Source organism: Hydra vulgaris, chromosome 12 (assembly GCF_038396675.1).
Source record: "Hydra vulgaris chromosome 12, alternate assembly HydraT2T_AEP".
Classification (NCBI taxonomy): domain Eukaryota; kingdom Metazoa; phylum Cnidaria; class Hydrozoa; order Anthoathecata; family Hydridae; genus Hydra; species Hydra vulgaris.
Genome location: NC_088931.1, coordinates 67,894,834 through 67,916,388, shown reverse-complemented (window position 1 = coordinate 67,916,388; position 21,555 = coordinate 67,894,834). Strand labels below are relative to the sequence as shown.

Here is a 21,555-nt window from a genome sequence, read left to right as displayed (position 1 = left end):
AAGCGTAAGTTCTTGATCGTAAAGGCTACTAAATGGTATATTTTTGGAAAAACAGTCAGAGAAATACCATTCTAAACAGTCATTGGAGATAATGTTATGTGTATGCTTATTAATTAGTTGCACTATGTGTGAATCCAAAAAGAGCAGCAGTCACATTAGATGACTCTATGGTTTTTGGATACATTTTTTTTTGTGCATAGTTTGCAGGATTGTTTTAATACCACATTTTATAAATTAATATTTATGATTTACATATAAGTCTATTAGAAGTTTCTAAGGATATAGAGATAATGCAAACAAAATGATAAAGCGATAAATTGAAATGATAAAGCAAAACTGAAATGATAAAGCATAGGATTTAATGGAATAGGTTTGTAGTTGTAAATCAATTTATTTGTTTAATTTTTTTTTTGTGTATATAGTATATATATATATACTATCTTTTTATAATAATATTTTAAACAAAGTTAAAAAGAGAAACTTTATTTTATAGTCATAACTGAAAATATAAGTTCAGAAAACTAAGTAATATTTTGTTTTTAAGTTTATAGGGGTAATTAAGCAATATAACAATAAAATATAAATTAATAATAAGAAATATAATTTTATGATATTGGTAAATACACTAATATTATTTAGTAATAATAAGTATTTGTATACTTTAAGTATAAGACTATATAAGTATAAAACTATATAAGTACACAAACTTATAATATAGATGGAATATAAATTTATTAGAATAAAGCATAAAGCAACTATATAAATCATTATAGAATTTACACTAATAAATCAATATAGAATATAACAAACACAATATATACACTATACACATGTGCATATATACATATACACACATACATATCTACACATATACACATATATCAGTTACTCTCTCTCTCTCTCTCTCTCTCTCTCTCTCTCTCTCTCTCTCTCTCTTTATATGTATATATATATATATATATATATATATATATATATATATATATATCCATTTTTATATACACAAATCCATACACACATACGCTCAATTATATTTAAAAAAGATTGTGCTTAGTGTTAATTAACAATATGCAATAGAAATTGTGTGAATAGTAAAGATCAGCAACAAATTTAACTTTTGTTTTACTTTTATATTGTTAATAAAATTTAGTATAGTCTTACATAAGTTTTGAACATAGACCAGGTGTACCAGGATATCAAAGTTTTGTGTAAAACAATAATTAATGCAGTTACTCTTCTGTTGATAATAACAATAAAAAAAATTTGATAGTCTTGTTAGTATTTAATAATCTTGCTAATGTGAACCTAGGCTAGTTGAATTAGAAGATTGAAAACCTTTGTATGTTTAAATTAGATTCAATAACGCCAGTTCAAACAATGTGAAGCACACTGTAGTCAATGTGTAATGGCAATTCAAACAATGTGAAGCACGCTGTAGTCTTATTTCAATAAATTCCAATTATAACGATGTCTGCTATAGCATTTATTAAAAAGGTGATCCAAATAATTACTAGTTATTAAATTCCAAAATAAGTAGATGCCATTTTTAATCAAGAAAACACGTCTGTTAGTATCCCAATTTGTTATTAGTATAAATGTAAGCACTAAAATAAAAATAAAAAATAAAAACTTAAACTCGAAGCGAAACCTTTTGTTACATTTTTAATTGCGTTTGAAATTTATGTTATTAAAACTTATCTTTTTAAATGTTTAATTAAACGTTAATAAAAAATGTTTAACAAAACATCAATAAAAGTTACGCAAAACACATTTAAATTAAGTAACAAATTACTACTAATTGTTTTGTTTATTAAATGAACAAATTTTATCAAATTTATTAAAAAGTGTTTTATATATTATTTTTAACTTAATATAAACTTTGTATTGTATTTTATTTTTTCAAAAAAGTTGCAAAAATAAAAAAATTGTTAAAAAAATAACTTTTTAGATCTTTTAAATAGTAAATTTTAACAATTTCATGCTCTAATTTATAAATTAAAAGATCAACAGGTAAAAGTTATTCATAACGCAACACTTTTTTTATCGCATTTAAGTTGTCAAAACATCAAAATAACTGTGGTCAAGTTGTAAAGAAAAAAAACTATTATTGTAGTCAGTTACAGAGTGTGATAGCATGCCATTTCTGTCCAAGCCTGGCTTTTGTAATTAAAACTTAAATGAGCGAGTTTGCTACTTTAAATAACGCTTTTATTTTTAATTGAAATTAATATATAATTTGAATTATCTAACAGCGTGTGTCAAAGTTATGATTAAGTCATATTTTGTTTATATACCTATTGAAGTAAAAAACTCAAGCACTGTAAAATATTCCGTATAAAATAGTATTTTAAAAATATTTTATTTTTCAAAGTTTGAAAAAACTAAATTTTTTATTTTGATTTTAAAATGTTTTTTATTTGAAAATATAAATCTAGAAATTTAAAATATGATAATGCTAGTATTATTAATATTTTACATTTCTTAGTTGTTTTTTTTTTTACAAATTTATTACTTTAGTTTGTGTCTGAATGACTCCCCTTTTTTATACTCGTGTTATTTTACAGTGTTATGGAAAAGGTATGGCCCACAATAAGCGAGTGCATCTACAATAAGTCGTCTTTTCACAACCATCTTTTCTCATATATATTTTTAAAAACAAGATAGAATTGATCGTGAGGTAAAGAGATAGATCATCAGTCTGAGAGTTGTTTGGACATAGTTGCTAACCATTTTTGTTTTATTACTTTATTACAGTGTCCAGCGGTTGCAGACAATGAATGCTGTGTACAGTGGTGGCATAAAGTCTTTGCCACACTGTTGGATTTTACACAACTTGTACTTAGGTTGCCTTGGTATATTACTTTTTAAAGCTTTTTCTTCAGGAATTTGTCTAAATCTCTAATTGGACATCTCCCGCGTTATTAGCAACGGTTTTCATATAGTTTAACTTGTTAATTTAATTGCTATTGTTGGTTGATTGAGACACCTGCCACTATCTTTAATACAATCTGTATTATACTGGTAAGTAAAATATAGTTTTTGGATGTTTTTGCGCATATTTGTTGAAATTTATAAATTTATAATGTTATCACTCTATAATTTTTACTACAATTTTGATTGGTTTAACACCATACTAATTATCAATTAATTACTAATTATAATTAGTAGTTATAATTAGTCTAATTAACTACAATTACACATATATCATTACTTCACACCAAATCTCTAATTTATTTTTTATTCTTGTCAACTAAGCTTAACGTGAACAATTATTTTCTACATAATTTTTTGAGTTATTAGAAAAAAATGTGCTTTTTTGTATAGGATTGTTATCGATATGGCCATCCCATTATCTCTTGAATGATGTCTACAAATAGTGGTAATGGCAAAACAAGGAATTTCCTACAGGGACATTGCTAAAGCATTAAAGGTTAGCTTGAGGACTGTCACCAACACCATCAAAAGAGAGAGAGACTGGGACAGTAAAAGACAAAAGGCGTTCTGGCAGACCACGCAAAACGACCATTCAGGAAGATCGGCTTTTGGTTCGGACAAGTCTGGCTAATCGCTTCGACACAGCATCTGATGTAGCCAGTTACATGAAAAAACGCACAGCATCAATCTGCCAGCAAGGACCGTATAGAAACGCCTTCAGCAAGCTGGGTTGAATGGCAGAATTGCTGCCAAGAAGCCATTATTGTGGTCTGACAATGTTGTGAAGCGACGAGCATTTGCAAGGAAACACAAGAACTGGACTGTTGAACAGTGCAATAAAGTGTTGTGGAGTGATGAGAGTTGTTTTACTGTATTCTGTGGAGCAAAACAAGCGTATGTTAGAAGGAAAGTTAGTGAGAGATTTAGTTCTCAATGTTTTGAGAACTAAATCAATGACAATGTTCCCTGCCACAAAGCCAATAAAGTTACTGATTACTTTCCAACCGCATGCATCAATGTGATTGAATGGCCACCACAAAGTCCCGACTTAAACTCGATTGAAAATTTGTGGGAGAAACTGTTCCGAATGGTGCAGAAAAGCAAGCCCAGTAATTTGGATGAATTGTGGCAACAGTTGGAGTCTGCTTGGCATGCAATCCCAATTACCACAGTCCAAAATCTGGTACAGTCAATGCCAAGGCGCATACAGGCAGTTATTTATGCGCATGGTGGACACACAAAATATTACCATTTTTTTATATTTGTGTTGTTTTTTTACAAGTGCTATGCATTTATATCATTTGAGTCATGTTTGGTGCTGTTTGGTGGTGCTTTAACTTTTGCATAATAAAAATAAATGGCTTTTTTCTTGTTTATCCTGAGTGAAGCAAAGACTTAATGCCACTACTGTAAGTGTATATACTAATTCAATGTTATTAAAGATACAGAACTTGACAGCTTTCAAAAAAATATGACTTTTATGTTCAATTAAATAGAATAAACATTTTTCCAAATCAATCTTTTGTAAATGTTTATTGAAATGCTTTAATCAATAAAATACAATCAATAAAAATATCTTGTTCAATGTAATCTGATTTACTATATTTTAAAGAGATTCTAATTTTCCTATGTGATTTTTTACTAATATATATATATATATATATATATATATATATATATATATATATATATATATATATATATATATATATATTACTATTTTTGAAAATGCCTGCTGACACCACTTAAATGTGTTCCTAATGTGTACCTAATTAAATGTGTACCTAATTAAAAAATAGTGGATATAGAAAAAAATTTTTATCAAATAAAGCGAAATTATTTAAAAATTTTAAAAATATGAATCATTTTATAAATAATTTATTATTTTAGATTTTAGTGAAAAAAAAGAAGACATTTTTTAACTAAAAACTAAAAAAAGGGAATTTAACAAGATTTTTTTAATTATAATTTTTATTCTCATTGTAATTTTGTATCTTATCAAATTTGCTAATTTTTTTTTTTGCTAAATCTTTTTATTGTACTTGCTTCTTCATGCTCAAAAAACTGTTTGTTTGTCTTATTTTTTATGCAAACATCAATTCTTAAAAACCCTCTCCAGTCTTTACATTTTATTGGCTATAAGCAAGTTTTTTGAGTCTTCCTTATATTTTTGTATTAATGGGTTTTAAATTTTTAATTTACAATTTTAGATTTTTTTTTTAAATATTTTGCATATATGTTCACTTTTTATATACTAATATAATGTCTAAGTAATGTGTTACTGTAATGGAAAATTAAAAATATATATTTTTTATTAGAGGTTATAATAAATAGATCAACAGTATATAAGTATATAGCAAAATTATAAATGTTATTTAATATGTAGTTATTTGTTTTCAATAACCTCATTACATAAATACATTAAAAAGAATAAATAAATAATCTGTCAACCATTTTCTTGCACATTCTATTCTCTAATTTCTAGTAACTCCCAACTTAAATTATTTATGCTTATTTGCAGCCGTGTTAAAAGTTTTTAAAATTTTAGTGTTTAGTTTTTTATTTATTTTAATGTTGTCACAGGTTTAGACAGGTTTTCATAATGTCATGTATTTTCTTATCTAACTATTCTAAAACCAAACCAAACAGAGAAAAAAAATTTTTTGTAACAAGAATAGCTTTATTTCATTATTATGTCGTTAACTAAAACAAAATTTTCAGGTTTAAGTAGGTAACCTAGATTTTTTTTCTTTATTCAGAGTTACTTGTGACTTCTCAGCGCAAAAACAAATTTAATTTTTGGGCCTTACCCATATTTGTATCAGTATATTTTGTTTAATTACACTTTGACTAGAGGCACTATCAAACTTTGAAGTAAAGTACATCTTCAGACTTTTTTCCGCTTTTAGTGAATGTTCTCATTAAGTCTTAGCATTCAATTTCTCGTGTTTGACAATTTATTTACCACCTTTAACTATTTTTGGTCGGCATCAAATTAGCATAAAATTTTTAACAAAAAACAACTTCACCATAACAACATAGAAACAAGAATGGCAAAAAAATTGCTTTAGACACTTTTACATTGGTAGTTAAGAGGATATGAGCAGGATGTTCAGTAGCATCTTGGTAACCTTAAACAAGATAATATTTATTATTTAAGTGAGTAAAATTTGGTTTGGTTTGAACTCAAATAATTTAGAACTAACTTATATCTTTTGCTTCTGCTTCTCTTACTTAGATCTTCACTGTCCTTTTTCTTTCTACTTAAACCTGCTGCAAGATTTTTTCAGTAAGCTGTTATTTCTTCATCCAATCAAGTTTGCTCATGTTCCAGAAGTCTTAAAAATGTCCCTAAATGTTTCATTAAAAATAAAAAAAAATGTACCTAAATGTAAATTAAAATCTAAAAGTTTTTTAGATTTTAATTTACATTTTAATATTGATAGATAAACCTCTAATCTATTAAACTCAAGAAAGAGCCTCAAAAATATTATCATGATTTCTAACTCTTAAATTATAAAAACTAAGAGTATTCATTTCATCATGATGTAAGTTTTTCATAGTTTTGAATGTAACATTTAGCTATAAGTGTTTAATTTAGACAGTAGGCTGTGTTTTGATTATTTCGGTTTGATAATTAGAGTGATTGCTTGAAACATGATGTTTTGAATATTTGTGTTTGAGTTAAAACAAATTACCTTCATATAGTTAATGTAGTGCAAAAAATTTATAAAAACAATTAGTACAAAATTTTACATTTTATATTAAAAAAATTTTTTTTTTTAATTGTGTCATATTTGGGCTACAAATTTATTTTGTAGCCCAGTTATGATACAATCGTGACACAAACTTTGAAAGTTGATTTAACCTTAAATCAACTTTCAAAGTGTGACACAAAAGTAACCGTGCGTAATATTCCTAATAAAAAAGAAGAAAGTAAAGGGTCTTTTTTTAATTTAAGACTTTAGGAATAATAAGGTACAAAATGGTTAATCTTTTAAATTTAATCAAAAAACAATATTTGTTTTTTATTATTAGTTACATTATAATTCGATTTGTTAGCTGTTTGCAATTATTTTGTAATGCCACTTTTTTTTTTAGATTTTGACTCACTGGGCACCTGTCTCAAAATTAATGTAAACAACAATTATAAAATTGTTCATTAGATATGATCTTTGTGTTTATAGTCTGGGTAAAAGAAATTGCAAACTGAAATATTTTTCCTTTTTTGTTTGTAGACTTTATCAAGATTTGATTTAGGTATCATGGTTTTTTTTTTCTAAGTCCCTGTGGTTTAGCAACAGACTCAAGCAACCTCTTAATTTTATTGAGACATGATTATTGTATTTATTTGCCATATGTAAAATTTAAAATTGTAATTTATAAAATAATAGTTACATGAGTGGAGCTAGAAGAAGCCAAACTATTATTAAATATTAAATGGTATTAACAGTTATACTTTTTTACACAAGATGTACTTTAAGTACATAGTTAAAAAAATGGGCTAAAGATTTATTTGACTCTATTATAAATTATTATATAGATTATAAATTTATTTATAGTTTTTTTTTTATTAACTTATTGTTTTTTTGTTTTAATAATATAAGCGTGTTTCTTAAGTTTTTTGTATTTTATTTTATGCAGATCCTTTAGAAGAAATTGGAATGGAAAGTCAAATAATTTTAGACTCACAGATTTTTTTAAGTGCGAATTCAGATGGTGGTGTATCACAAGCACGCATGTATAGTGGGTCCGGTGATTTTTATTCCAATCATGACAAAGAACTATATATACAAATTGATATGAAACATATGATGAGTATTAGTGGTGTGGCAATAAAAGGTTCTGATACAGAGAAGAATAATAAAAATATTGTTTTAAGTTATTTGGTTTTTCTTGGTACACGAGATAATTTAGATAAAGAATTAGTTGGTGTAAGTTGTTTATTTTTTAAACACATTGATTTTTTAATGTCATAATGTTATGTCAAAATCTGGTGTTTGAGCAACTCTTTATTAAAACATTTTTAACATTTGAAAACTAGAACTATAAAACTACATTTTTATAAAAAAGTGAAAATTGATTCTTTACAAATGATTTTGTTTATTTTGAATAATTATGTCCTGTATAAAAATGTATATATAAAAATATATACTTACAAATACATTTAAATGGCTTAAAATTTTAAAACTTAAACTTTTAAAATTAAAAAAAATAGGTTATATATATATATATATATATATATATATATATATATATATATATATATATATATATATATATATATATATATATATATATATATATATATATATATATATATATATGTATATATATATATATATATATATATATATATATATATATATATATATATATATATATATATATATATATATATATATATATATATATATATATATATATATGTATGTATGTATATAGTAGATGTGCTGAAATAACACAGAATTTAGCTTCTCTTTTTTTTTGACAATATGTTGTATGCAGTTATATGTTTTTCATTGATATGATACTGGCATGAAATAGATAAAATTGGATAAAGAAAGACAGCAGGAACTACTTTGTTAATATTTCCTGTGTTGCTCTATGAGAAGTCTTTATGGAGATAACCAGAGTAAAAAACCAGAGTATTTGTTTTGCATGTAATCCACTAAGTTTTATAGCTAAGTTTAAAATTTGCTTAATTTTTCTACTTCTAAAAAAGATTGTTTTTTTTTTGTTTGTTTTTTTAATTAGCTTTGGGTTAAATGTAACTAATCTATGTAATAAATTTCAATATAGTTTACATTACTAATTAGTTCTGATAATTAGTTTATTTATTAGCAGACAATAGCTATATTTATTATTGATTAACTCCAATAAAGAATGTCAAGCCTTATACTAAATAAAAAAAGCTCAACACTTTAGCGTAATGGAATTTTGACATAAAATTATTTTTGTTTGCTTTTCATATTTATTGAAATAAGCGTTTTTGCTACTACAATTAATTAAATTATCTCAAAGCGGCATGCAACAATGTAGAAAAATTTTTTTGTAATAATATAATCATGTTTATTTAAATTCAGGTTTTTTAATTTATAAAAAATTTTTATACTGTATATTTATATATATAAATATATATATATATATATATATATATATATATATATATATATATATATATATATATATATATATATATATATATATATATATATGATATATATATATATATATATATATATATATATATATATATATATATATATATATATATATATATATATATATATATGTATTCTCTTCCTGATGATCCAGGAATGGTGAAACTTCAAGTCGAAGATAAAAGTTAGATAAGTGTTTTTTACTAATTTATTATTGCTCTGTTCTTTAAGAACATTGAGCACTCTATTTGTAAAATACACTAACATAATTTACATATAAATATATATATATATATATATATATATATATATATATATATATATATATATATATATATATATATATATATATATATATAGTTTTTTATATTTAATAAAAATACAAAGAATATTCGTATTTTAAAAGCTATAATTGAGTTAATGTAATTGAGAAAAATGTTTTTTATTTACTATCTTAAAAGCGTTATATAATTATAAGCGTTATATTTATTCATTTATTTATACTCTGGATTCTATTGTTTATTTCTATTAATCTCTAATCCATCCTTGTAGAGAATACTGTTGCCGTATCTGGAGCAGTTCTTTGAATGATGCCCTTTCTTTTTTAGACAAAGTACTAAAACATTTTAAACCTAGTTGGATCTGCTCTTGCAGCCAACCTTAAACCATTGTCACATTGTTGTAATTTTGCTTCTCTTTCTCTTTTCTATAAATACTATAATGTGCGCTGCTCTAAAGAGCTAGCATCTCTTGTGTAATCTACTAAAATTCATTCTTGTGTTACTGGTCATTCAATTAAGTCTTATCCTTTTAATTTGACTGTTCCTAAGTGCTTAAAAATTCTTTTTGTAATAATGAAAGAGAAATTTGCAATCTTTTAAATTTTTTGTTAGTCGATATCTTGATTTATAAACTTGATCATTTCTCTTTCAATAACTTAATAGTATTTGCTTTGCAGTCTTGTTGAAAGTGAAGATGTTTTTAAAAAAAAAAAAGTTATGTCACAGGGTGTACATTCTACACAAATGAAATTTTTTCTACAAAAACAGAAAATGGAAGAGAGAAGTAATCGCGTTAGCATGCTTAGTATAAATTTTCATTTTTCTAAAGAATATACATGCTCACATGATTTTTTTCCTTTACCTTGTTCCTGTAGAAAAAATGGACAAGAAGAAAAAAGGGACAATTGGAAACTGACCTTAACAAAATGTCAATGATTGTTTACCAAAAGTTTGTTTTATATATATATTAAGTTAAATGATTTTTTATAATGTATTTCATAAGTTTAGTTAATATGATTAGTAAAGAAAAACATCAAATTTTTTATTTTGAAACAGTATCAAACATAACTTTAGTGAAACTTTCAGCTATCATATCTGTATCAACATGCAAATAGGTTGACTATTAAAATGCCAAATGATTTGTTCACCAACACTTATAATTTTCACAATTCAGTCAGAAAGCAACTGCTTTATTGATCCAAGATTTGTCCTCTGTAACATAAGGTCAATAATATTTAATTAGTTTGGTTAATAAAAAGATTTAAAAAGTTTTTTTTTTGTAAAGGGTAATTCCATATGAAATCATCCAGACCGTGCCACCCTTATGTCTGAGAATTGCTTTATTTCTACATCATTTGCAGTCTATATTAAATAAATAACAACTGTGAAAATTTTATTTAAAAATATGCAGCGGTTGTTGAGATATCATCAATTGGAATAATGCTAGTTCAGCATTTTTCTGTTTATCTGAAGAGATAACAAAGTAACTTTGACATGTAATCTCTTGATAATGGTTCAGAGGATTTTCCTAAAATTTTGAACCCTAATAAATTTTTGCTCGAGGAATTCAAAAAAAACTCTTAGGACTTGATAGTCTGATGAAATGTCTTTTTGTTTATCCAATTTTTTTCAAAGCTATTGTCTCATAAATTACTATTAAATAATGAAAAAAAATTTGATTTTATATCATTACTTTATCAAATATTAGAGATACAATACAATACATAAATCTATTTTTTTTTCTACTGAAAAAAAAATAGATTAATGTATTGTATCTCTAATATTTGATTAAAGTAAGCACTCAAAAATAATGTCTTTTCAGAATTTGGAAAAGATTTTTAATTGAAACTTCAATACAGTGTTATTTAATAACTAGTACAGGACATATTCATAGCCATGGACATATGAAGGGGGAATAGGGTAGGGGTCTCATCTCATCTCCCCAGATTATTTTATTACATAAAAATGAATTAATAGTAATAAAGTATTTATATAAAAAGATTTTAGAAACATTATAAAAAAAATGTTTTTGAGTTTTCAAATAATTTTGCTTGTATTTCAAAGTTAATAAAAAGTTTTGTGGCATTTGAGTCCATTTTCATTATTTATTTCAAATTGTTAAAGGCCTAACACTTTAGAATATTTTTGGAATAAACACTATGATGTTTTGAAAGATTGAGTTTATATTCTCTTTAAAAATCATAGTATAAGCAAAATTTTATTGTTTAGTTGTTCTTTTAGCTAGTGATATCAAAAACAATACATAAAATAAATTTGGAGAAATTTGACATTGGAAAAACTCTCAACATTCATTGCCACAAAGCTAGATTTTCTAGAAAACAAGGTTTTATTCAACTCGACAATCTTTCATGTGAATAGCTAGAAATAATGTGGCGAGCAAATTTAAAAGAAAAATTTAGTTCAATCAAAAGTGCTGTTATCATGAATGATTCTATGAAATTATTTTGAGCGTAAAATTATGAAGATAACATTTATTATACCTTATATGTTAATTAAAATGTTTTTAATTGAGGTTCATAACTAATTTAAAACTAATTTAAAGTTTTAGGCAGCGTAAAGATTTCTGTGTGATTAATGTGTTTTTAGGCAATGTAAAGATTTCTTTAGACTTGGCAAAGGGTTAACAAAAAAATGTTTTATTGACATTAAACATTTAATTAAAGGTTGAAAATTCTGCAACAAATTGCTGCAAAAGCAGTAGAAACTGATAAAGATTTTAGTTTACAGGAGGAATGGAATGGTTCACAGGAGGAATCAAGAAGTAAGAAAAAGATTACGTTAGATACCTCTATAGAAGCGCTTGAGGTTTCACCATTCAAATTGAAAAGTGTTTCAAAACACTGCAAAATGTAAAATTTTGGCAACACTACTGACAGAGTTGCAAAAATAGTTTCATTAGCATATAATATTGATGAAGCTTCATTAACAGCAAAAATATACAGCACCATTTCTAACAATATTTTAAAGAAAGATCATGAGCTAGATATTTTAGTGTATGAAATCAAAAAAAAAATTCTGTAACTGACTCTAATTGCCATAAAGTGCAAATGTTAACACTTGCACCAGAGTCATAGAATCATGAACACGTAAAAAGATATAAAAAATATATATATATATATATTTTATATATATATATATATATATGTATATATATATATATATATATATATATATATATATATATATACATACATATATATATATATATACATATATATATATATATATATATATATATATATATATATATATATATATATATATATATATATATATATATATATATATATATATATATATATATGATATATATATATATATATATATATATATATATATATATATATATATATATATGTATATATATATATAAATATGTGTGTGTAAATTATGTTAGTGTATTTTACAAATGGAGTGCTCAATGATCTTAAAGAACAGAGCAATAAATCAGTAAAAATCACTTATCTAACTTTCTTCTACTTGAAGTTTCACCATTGCTGGATCATCAGGAAGAATTCTTCCTAATGATCCAGCATAATAGTAAAGTATACCTATTACAGTAAAACTTCCAGATAGTCCAACTTGTGCATCATCAGAGTTTAATGTCACTACTAATCTTTTACTGTTAGTAACGCTGGACATGGAATCATTTTTACCAAAATTTCCATAAAAAGAGATATTAGTTGTAGAATTAATTTTTTGTTTTGATTGATGCAATAGTCCAGATGATCTATTATTAAATGAGGTAATATGAGAGCTATTCCACGAAGAAAGATAAAAATCTTCTAAACCAGATGAACAGTATGTACATCTGCTATTATTGTCATACTCAGAAAATATTGTATAACTACTATAGTTATAGGGTTTCCAAGGTTGAATAACTGAGTTATTGTTTACAGGAAGATTGATTGCGTCATACATGCGTACTCTTGATTCCCAGCAACTTCCAGATCTACCCATAATATGCATTCTAATATATTTTAAATAAACACCATTTCTATTACCTGCAGTGTTCAATAATATATATTCACTACCATAAGTTGTGTTCAAATATCTAAATGTGGATGAGTATAGTTTAAGATCTGAAATACTACTGTGATCAAAAAGTAAGGTGAGTTTTTAATTTAAACTTCCCGCCTTATTCGAATCGTCCAATCTTTTTTATTTTTAAGTTGGTAGGAATGTCATTAACATTTGCGCCAAATTACATGTCAAACTCATAATTATTTTTTTTTGTTTACGCTTGTTTCTGAAGTACCAAAAGTGCATTCGGCAATTTTCACGATGTCTAATTTTGTTGAGCAAAGAAATGCTATTAAATTTTGTTTGCGGAATGATATTTCTGCTGCTGAAACGTATCGAATGTTGCAAAAGGCTTTCGGTGAAGAGACTATGTCTCAAAAAAATGTTTACAAGTGGTACAAAGACTTCAAAGAAGGCCGAGAACGTGTTGATGACTTGGAACGCTCCGGACGACCATCGACTTCGATTGATGATCGCCACATCAACAAAATCAAAGAATTGGTGCTTGCAAATCGTCGATTAACCATTCGAGACCTTGTTGACATGGTTAGAATATCATTTGGGTCGGTGCAAGCGATTTTGAAGGATCATTTGGGCCTCAGAAGACTCAAATCACGTTTGGTGCCGAAATTTCTCAATTTCTTTGAAAAAGAGCGTCGCGTTAAAACGTGTGAAGCAATGCTTTCTGACTATCAAGACGTCTACAAACAAATTATTACTGGCGATTAGACTTGAGTCTATGCATACGACCCTGAAACAACCGACCAATCGAGTGAATACCGTGAAAAAGACGAGCCGAGACCGAAGCAACCACGTCAAAGTCGCTCAAAAATCAAGGTCATGTTGACTGTTTTCTTTGATTATTGTGGTGTCGTGCACTACGAATTCCTTCCAACTGGCCAAACTGTCAACAAGGAATATTATTTAAGCGTTATGCGACGTTTGCGTGAAGCTATTCACTAAAAGAGACTGGAATTATGGGCCAATAACTCTTGGATTTTGCACCACGATAATGCGCCTTCGCACACAGCACTGGTTCTTCGTGAGTTTTTCGCCAAAAACTCTACCCATGTTGCTCCACAACCACCGTATTCGCCCGACTTAGCACCGTGTGACTTCTGGCTGTTCCCAAAGCTTAAGAGACCACTCCGGGGAAATCGTTTTGAGTCCATTGAAGAGATCCAACGTGAATTGGCACGCGCATTGAAGGCTATCCCTACCGAGGACTTTTCGGCATGCTTCGAAGACTGGAAAAAACGTTGGCAAAAGTGCATTGGGGCCGGGGGGGGATTATTTTGAGAGGGACGATACAGATTTGGAAGAATAAATAAAGATTTTTCATTTTATAAAAAAATTCATCTTACTTTTTGATCACAGTAGTAAATGGGGTATTAATGAAATAATATTTGCTTGTTGTGTTGAACTTAGTGTAACAAAAGGTTGCAGCCAACATGTAAGTGGATTTCCAGTTTTATTGTATAATTCAATTAATAGATTAGTTCTAAATGGTAAATCAAGTGTAAAGTATCCTCCTAATTCGATATTAGAATGCAAATTACAACCTTGTAAAGAGTTAGTATAAAATGGTCCACCAAGTGGAGCAAATAATAAATCACAAGCTAAACCTATAGTATTTATTCCAACACTTCCTATGCAAAGTTTATTATCTGCGTATATTCTAATAAATACGTTACCTGGTACACTTCCATTAGGATTTGTTCCTTTAAATGCTAATCATTGTTTTCTGAGAATACCAGGACCACTATTTTGAATAAAATTTGCTATTCTATTAGTACCTGTATTTGGTTCAAGAGTCTGTGATTTTACTCCCATGCATGTTAAACTTGAATTTGGTACTATTTCTAAACTGCTAGGATTAGGTATTATTGTGTCAACATAATAATTTGTAGCAGCATCATTTGGATTTGTAGGTTCTGCTACATTTATTAATTTATATGTATTCATATCAATACCACTAGTTGCATTATTTTACCCATCTCTTCTAATAAACAAACTATTAGCTTGAGATGCTGTTAAGCCATTTGAAACTACTCGACTTGTAGTTGAAATAAGTTTATGATAATTGTTATTTTCCATTTTTACTTATAAATTGTTTTTTAAAGAAAAAAAATAATTTGACCTATAAATTATTTTCTTTTAGTTTGTAGTGTCCATATGCTAATGTGTGTATATCATCTTTTAAAATAACTCTTTCATCAACTTCCGCGCTTAGTCCTACTTTATTGACCTTTTCTGTGTAAATTTCATGTAAATGGGATCTTATGACATTCATTTTCCTTACATGACACTTTTTATTTAATAAACAATCTTTGTAATCTTCATGTGTTATATACTTTTTAACAAGATTTTTCTTTACTCCTTTACATTTTTTCGTCTCTTTCCTGTGTACTTTGTAAGAATACAACTTTGATCTGAGTCCTACAAATTCTTCAATTTTTGCTCCTTTTGATTCACCTTTAAACATTCTAAATACTTTATTATTAGCTCCAACTTTAAAACCTACTTTATTAATTGCAGGATGATCTTTATCAAAATCACTTGTATCAAATTTGCTTTCATTATCTTAAGCAATATCTGCATAAATGTCTTCTGTTTTAATTTCGTATGCCAAAGAATCCGTATCAGTGAATAATAGTTTTGCTTGATCAAAATATTTTTCTTTATGTAACTATAATGAAATTCGAACATTAGTGTTTTGCTCAAATCTAATATGCACATTCCTAAGTAAATTGGTTTAGCATATGTTATTTTTGTTCTTTTCATATGTATTGCTATTAAGTTTTCATCAAGTATTGTTTTACTTTCAAAGTTAGGTTTTGATGCTAATTTCAAGCTTCTGTCTGTTACTAATCTAATATCAACTCTATTTTCAATATTCTCCATCGTTTTTCCAAATACTTGATTATTCATGAGTTTAAAAAAGTCGGTTTCAAACTTATTAGTTGCTTTAGCGCCAAGTTTTGTATTTAGTTCAATGTATTCACTTAACCAATTTCTTTCTTGAAACTTTATACCTCTATGAATTTTAGTAATCTTTAACCCTAATCTTTCATACAATTTAAGATTTTCATAATGAATGACATAATTTTTGTTATTATTTAAGTTAGGTACTAATTTTTCAACACTATTAATCGTTATTCTTAAAGATGCAAGCAGATAATCATGATGTTCATCATGTAGATGTTCAGGATAATCTAAATCGACTTCTAGTATACATGGAATTGATTTCCAGTTAGTTAACTCATTTTCATCCATCCATTTAAAACCATGTGTTAGAAGTGGTTTACTCATTGCCCATCCATATAAATTATTAGCATCTAGATACTGTATATAGGTTGATGGTTCGTTTTGATCATACGCATCACCCATGTATTTATTATTTGCTTTTCCGTATTATTTGATATCATACTAATACCTACTCGTATTCCTTTCTTTATCATCAGTATTATATCATAATCACTCAGTAATTCTAATTCTATTTTGGTTATCTTTAATGCTGCATTCCAAGCTAATCCTGGTGATGTGTAATACCAAGCTGGATCTAAATAATAAATATTAATGCAAAGATCTCAAATACATCAGTGAGTAACAACACATCTGAAACATTGTACAAATCATGATAATCTATAAATTTTTTTAAATAAACTATTTCCACATATTTTGTGCATGTGAGTAATCATCATCACTTATATCTTTAGAGTTTAATCTCGAAAAGAATGATTCCTTTAGTGGTAATTGTGTTTCAGAAAATTAATAATAGAATCAACCTAATATATGGGTATACACCTTTTTTTAGTAACAAATCTAATTTTTTACCTGAATAAAACTTTCTAATATTTTTACATTTATCTTTTGCTAAATTCTTTGATAAAGCATCTAAGCTATCAGGCATAAATCTATAACTATCTAAGAAACAAAGTTCACGCTTAATTTCAACTTTCTTTCCATCTTTTATAAACTCATCCACTTTAACTTCTCCAGAAAACCTAATATACTTTTCTTCATTGTTTGGTATACAACTCAACTTTCCTCCTGATAATTTCCTCTTGATAAATTGTGAAATAGTACTGGAAAGAATTTTGGAATTTTATATTTTAAATTACAATTTTGATGAGCAGCACCTCTATATTTTCCAATAATATGACAGTGGTCATGTACTTTATCTTTATTTAGTTTTTCTCCACAAATGTGACATGGTATTGCTGAATTAAAATCATGCTTGTTTTCATCAGTAAATATTATCCTTTTTGGAAATTTAATCTTGTTATAAATTTTTATGATATCTTCTTGTAAACTATCAAAAAAAAATTGTGCAACATCATCTGTTTCATTACTTGCAGTAAATGTGACTGGACTGCTTTGATAAAAACTTTCATCAAAACATTTAATATAATAACGGAGTGACATTGGAATATGTTTTTGATATTGCTTAGTATAAGATTTATTCGGAGTCGGTTCACAAGTGTCAATTGGTTTGATAAAACTTTCAAAGTCTGCATATACTACAAACGGAACTCTCATTGACTTATTGTGATTAGTAAATTGCATTGTTGAATTTGTTGGTGGAAGTTCAATACGTACTGAATCATGTGTTTCACAATATGGTTTATGATTAGATAAAGATTCTTCAGAATTAAATCCTAATAAGCAATTCCTACAATAATACACTTTATTTTGATTTCTAGATGTTTGTGAAGAAAGTAATCTGTTTAAATTTTTTATTAAACGATTAGTTTATTAAATGATTAGTTTCACCATTTGAGATTAGTAGTAAATCTATTAAATGTTTGCAATCATTATCCTTTGATACATGCAATATATGAACTTCTGAGTTATCATAACCATATACATTGACACTGATAACTGTATTGTTCTTCTCAAATTGTGTAATTTGATTTAATGATACTGGAAATTCTATTTTATCCCAGTTTATATTTTCAGCTTGATTTTTAAGCTCTTTATCTACTCTTTGAGGATGATTATCTTTTGGATTTAATGCTCTTGCAACACACCACTTAAAACATTGATTATCTTCATTCTTTATATTAATTATGGCATTTTTATTTGCTAATTTTATATGAGATATTGCTGTATTAGTTGCAATAAAAGGTGTAGGAGTTAAAATTGAAGATGTTATGTCTGGAATTGGTTCATCCAGTATATTTCTCTGTTCTACTGATGGAGTTTGTATTGTGTGCACTAACGCATCTAATAATTCACTTTTTTGCATTCTATAATAATATTTAATCTTTCGCTCTTTTGCAATTTGTTTTAATTCTTTTACCGTTTTGTTTTCCATTTTAAATAGTAAGATTTTTTTTAAGTCATTTTCAAAAAAAAATTTTTTGATTAAAATATTTACAAAAAAAAGTAAATATTTTATATTTTTTTAAAATTTATTATTTCTATTTTAAAGCCGTTATCTACTTTTCCATTTTGAAATTCTAAATATCTAAACATCCATGCTTAGTTTCACGTATTGCACTATATAATGATTTATATATTGTAATTTCTCCTGTTTCCATGTTTGTTAATTTAACTGTGACTGGTTTTTTCTTAATTGTTTTTAATCTTTCATATTTCGGATCTAATACTTTTTTGCTTGGTTCTTTTACTGGAAGTATTCTAGGTCTACCAACTGGTTTTTTATCAGTTGCTTCTATTGCTTTTGACATGATTGATTCTTTATCTATCAACCTATTATCTACAGCAGTCATCGACAAAGTACTGAAAATGTTAGATGTTTTTGTGATATTATTTTCTTTAAATAGATTTTGTAAATATTTCTTTGTATAATTCATTTTTATTATATAAAGAAAATTGTTTAACTCAATTGAAAAAAAATTAATAAACAATGTTCATTTTATTTCTGTCTGATTGAAAGTGTAAAAATTTATCAGATATTACAACAGCAAACGCTTCAGTATCTGCTGGAACAGCTGCATTAAATGTTGCTTTAAATTGTATATCTACTACTGATAATTTTAATCTTTCTGATTGTTTACTAACATCAAAAACCATAGGAGGGTATAAATCTTTATAGTCTGAAGGAGTTATGTTACTTTGTGTTATCAAATCGTTCATTCCATAAAATTTTTCACTAAATACAGAAGCATCTCTATATGCTCTTGAAAATTGATGATTTGGAAATGATAAATTGTAGTCAACAGCTGGGCATCTTTCTTGATTAAGCATAATGTACATATTTTTCAAATCACAATGATCAAAAATCGAAGAATTAACTTCTTGATTTCCATCCTTATTTGTTTGGAATCCAACAATGATGTATCTTGGTTTTTCAGGAGATGTCTTTACGCTAAGTCTTCAAGAAAACGTTGTAGATTGTGGAACATGTATCACACTGCCTTGCGCAAAAAGTTACTGGAAGTGTCACTTTTGATTCAATACTTTTGTAAAGATTAACACTCTCTACATCTGATGGAATCACATATGATATAAACAATGAAATTTTATCAAGATTAATTTTTCCTGCAGCTGCAGCAGCATTTCTTCGGTATCACCTTTTCTAAAAAGAGTTAGTTAAATTGCTTCGGTATCACTTTTTCTAAAAAGAGTTAGTGTATGTTTAAATCCGTAAATAACTTTGTTGTAATCGTCACAGAATCCAAAAATGTGCTTTAAAGGTATACAAAATTAAAATGTTCCCTTTGTAGTGGGTTTCTGAATTATATATGTTTGTCTTACTGTAAACCCTGGGTTATCAACTGTTGTTGTTGAACAATCTTTATACCACAATTGATTTAATCCTTGTGCTAATTAAAAGTCATTTGGGTATTTAAACATTCCTAACATTGTTGTTGCTTGACCTGGATAATAAACTGACTCTACTTCTTGGTTTGATAATTGATATGATATTTAACTAAATAAGTGCATAATACCATTATTTGTAAGTGTCATTACATCTGCATTAACATATGATATCCCATCAAGTTAAAGAAGTCTTCCTTCAAACAATAGATAAGCCTCAGATGGAAGTGTGAACAAATCTTGTTGCTCAATGTTGATTCTTATTTCTCCAGCGCTATTTAAATTTGTGCGAGCTACTGGTTCATATTCATGGAATTCAAATCTTTCAATTCCCTCATCCACTGTTGGGATTTCTGTAAAATTTAATACATCAGAAGTTGCCATTTTTTATATACATAAAAAAATTTTTTTAATAGAAATAATTATGCAAGTCTGAGACTTTTTTTTACTAAATCTTCTATTCTTATAGCTGTTGATTTTATTGCAGAGCCCATCATCATTTTATTTATATTTGTTGTTATATGCATTATTTTTTTTAAATCTTTCAGATCCATTATTATTATATTCATTATTAATCAGATCTTTAGATCCAATCAAATTTGAAATTATTTCTTCAATTTTTTTATTAGTAGCAGGTTGTTAAACTATTTTTGAAGATGCTTTATCAATTATTTGTTTTCTTTTTTCAACTGCAGCATTTCTAGCAGCTTCTATCACTGATGTTGAAAGTTCTTTTCCTGCTAATTTAGCTGCAGTTATTGCAGTTTTTCCTAAATCACTAGCAGCCAACTTCCTCAACATAGCTGATGAAACTTTTGTTGCATTTGATGTTTTTATTTGTTTAAACAAATCTCTAATACTTTCGAATATACCACTTCCTCCAATAACATGTTTCTTTACATATCTCTTATTATGAACAATTAACATTTTTTATGTACTATTTTTTTTTTTTATATGCACTGATATATAATTATAAATTATTTTGTATTGCTTTATACTGTGGAATATCTATTATACCTTGTTGTAATGATTCATCACAAATTGCAACAGCTTCATTTCTTGCTCCAGTGCTACTTGCTTTTCATCCAGCTATACGTAGTTTAAGCATTTCACTTAATGCATAAGGATTGCTAGGAAGAATTATAGTTTGTATTTTTGTTCCTATTCCTGTTCCTTTTGATTCACTCTTCTTATTTTCTTTTATATCTTTCCAAATGGATGCTATTTTTTCTCTGTATTTTCCACTCCTAGATGTCTTTGGTTTGTATGGGTTTTCAGAAGTAATTGCATCTGTTTGTATTAATATCTCGATATTTTTTAAAGGTCATCTTCACTATATATTT

At 26.6% G+C, this 21,555-nt stretch overlaps 1 protein-coding gene across 3 annotated transcripts in view; it reads left to right on the top strand.

The window, feature by feature from the left end:
* Window positions 1–21,555, top strand: part of LOC136088947 (receptor-type tyrosine-protein phosphatase alpha-like) — a 165,485-nt gene that overhangs the window by 64,903 nt on the left and 79,027 nt on the right. For 2 of the 3 annotated variants that reach the window (XM_065814232.1, XM_065814231.1), the window contains exon 6: window positions 7,579–7,868. In XM_065814232.1, coding sequence (XP_065670304.1) covers window positions 7,579–7,868 — 290 coding nt within the window. Of the gene's footprint in view, window positions 1–1,354; window positions 1,495–7,578; window positions 7,869–21,555 lie in introns of those variants that run through there. The other variant, XM_065814233.1, reaches the window with a different exon arrangement.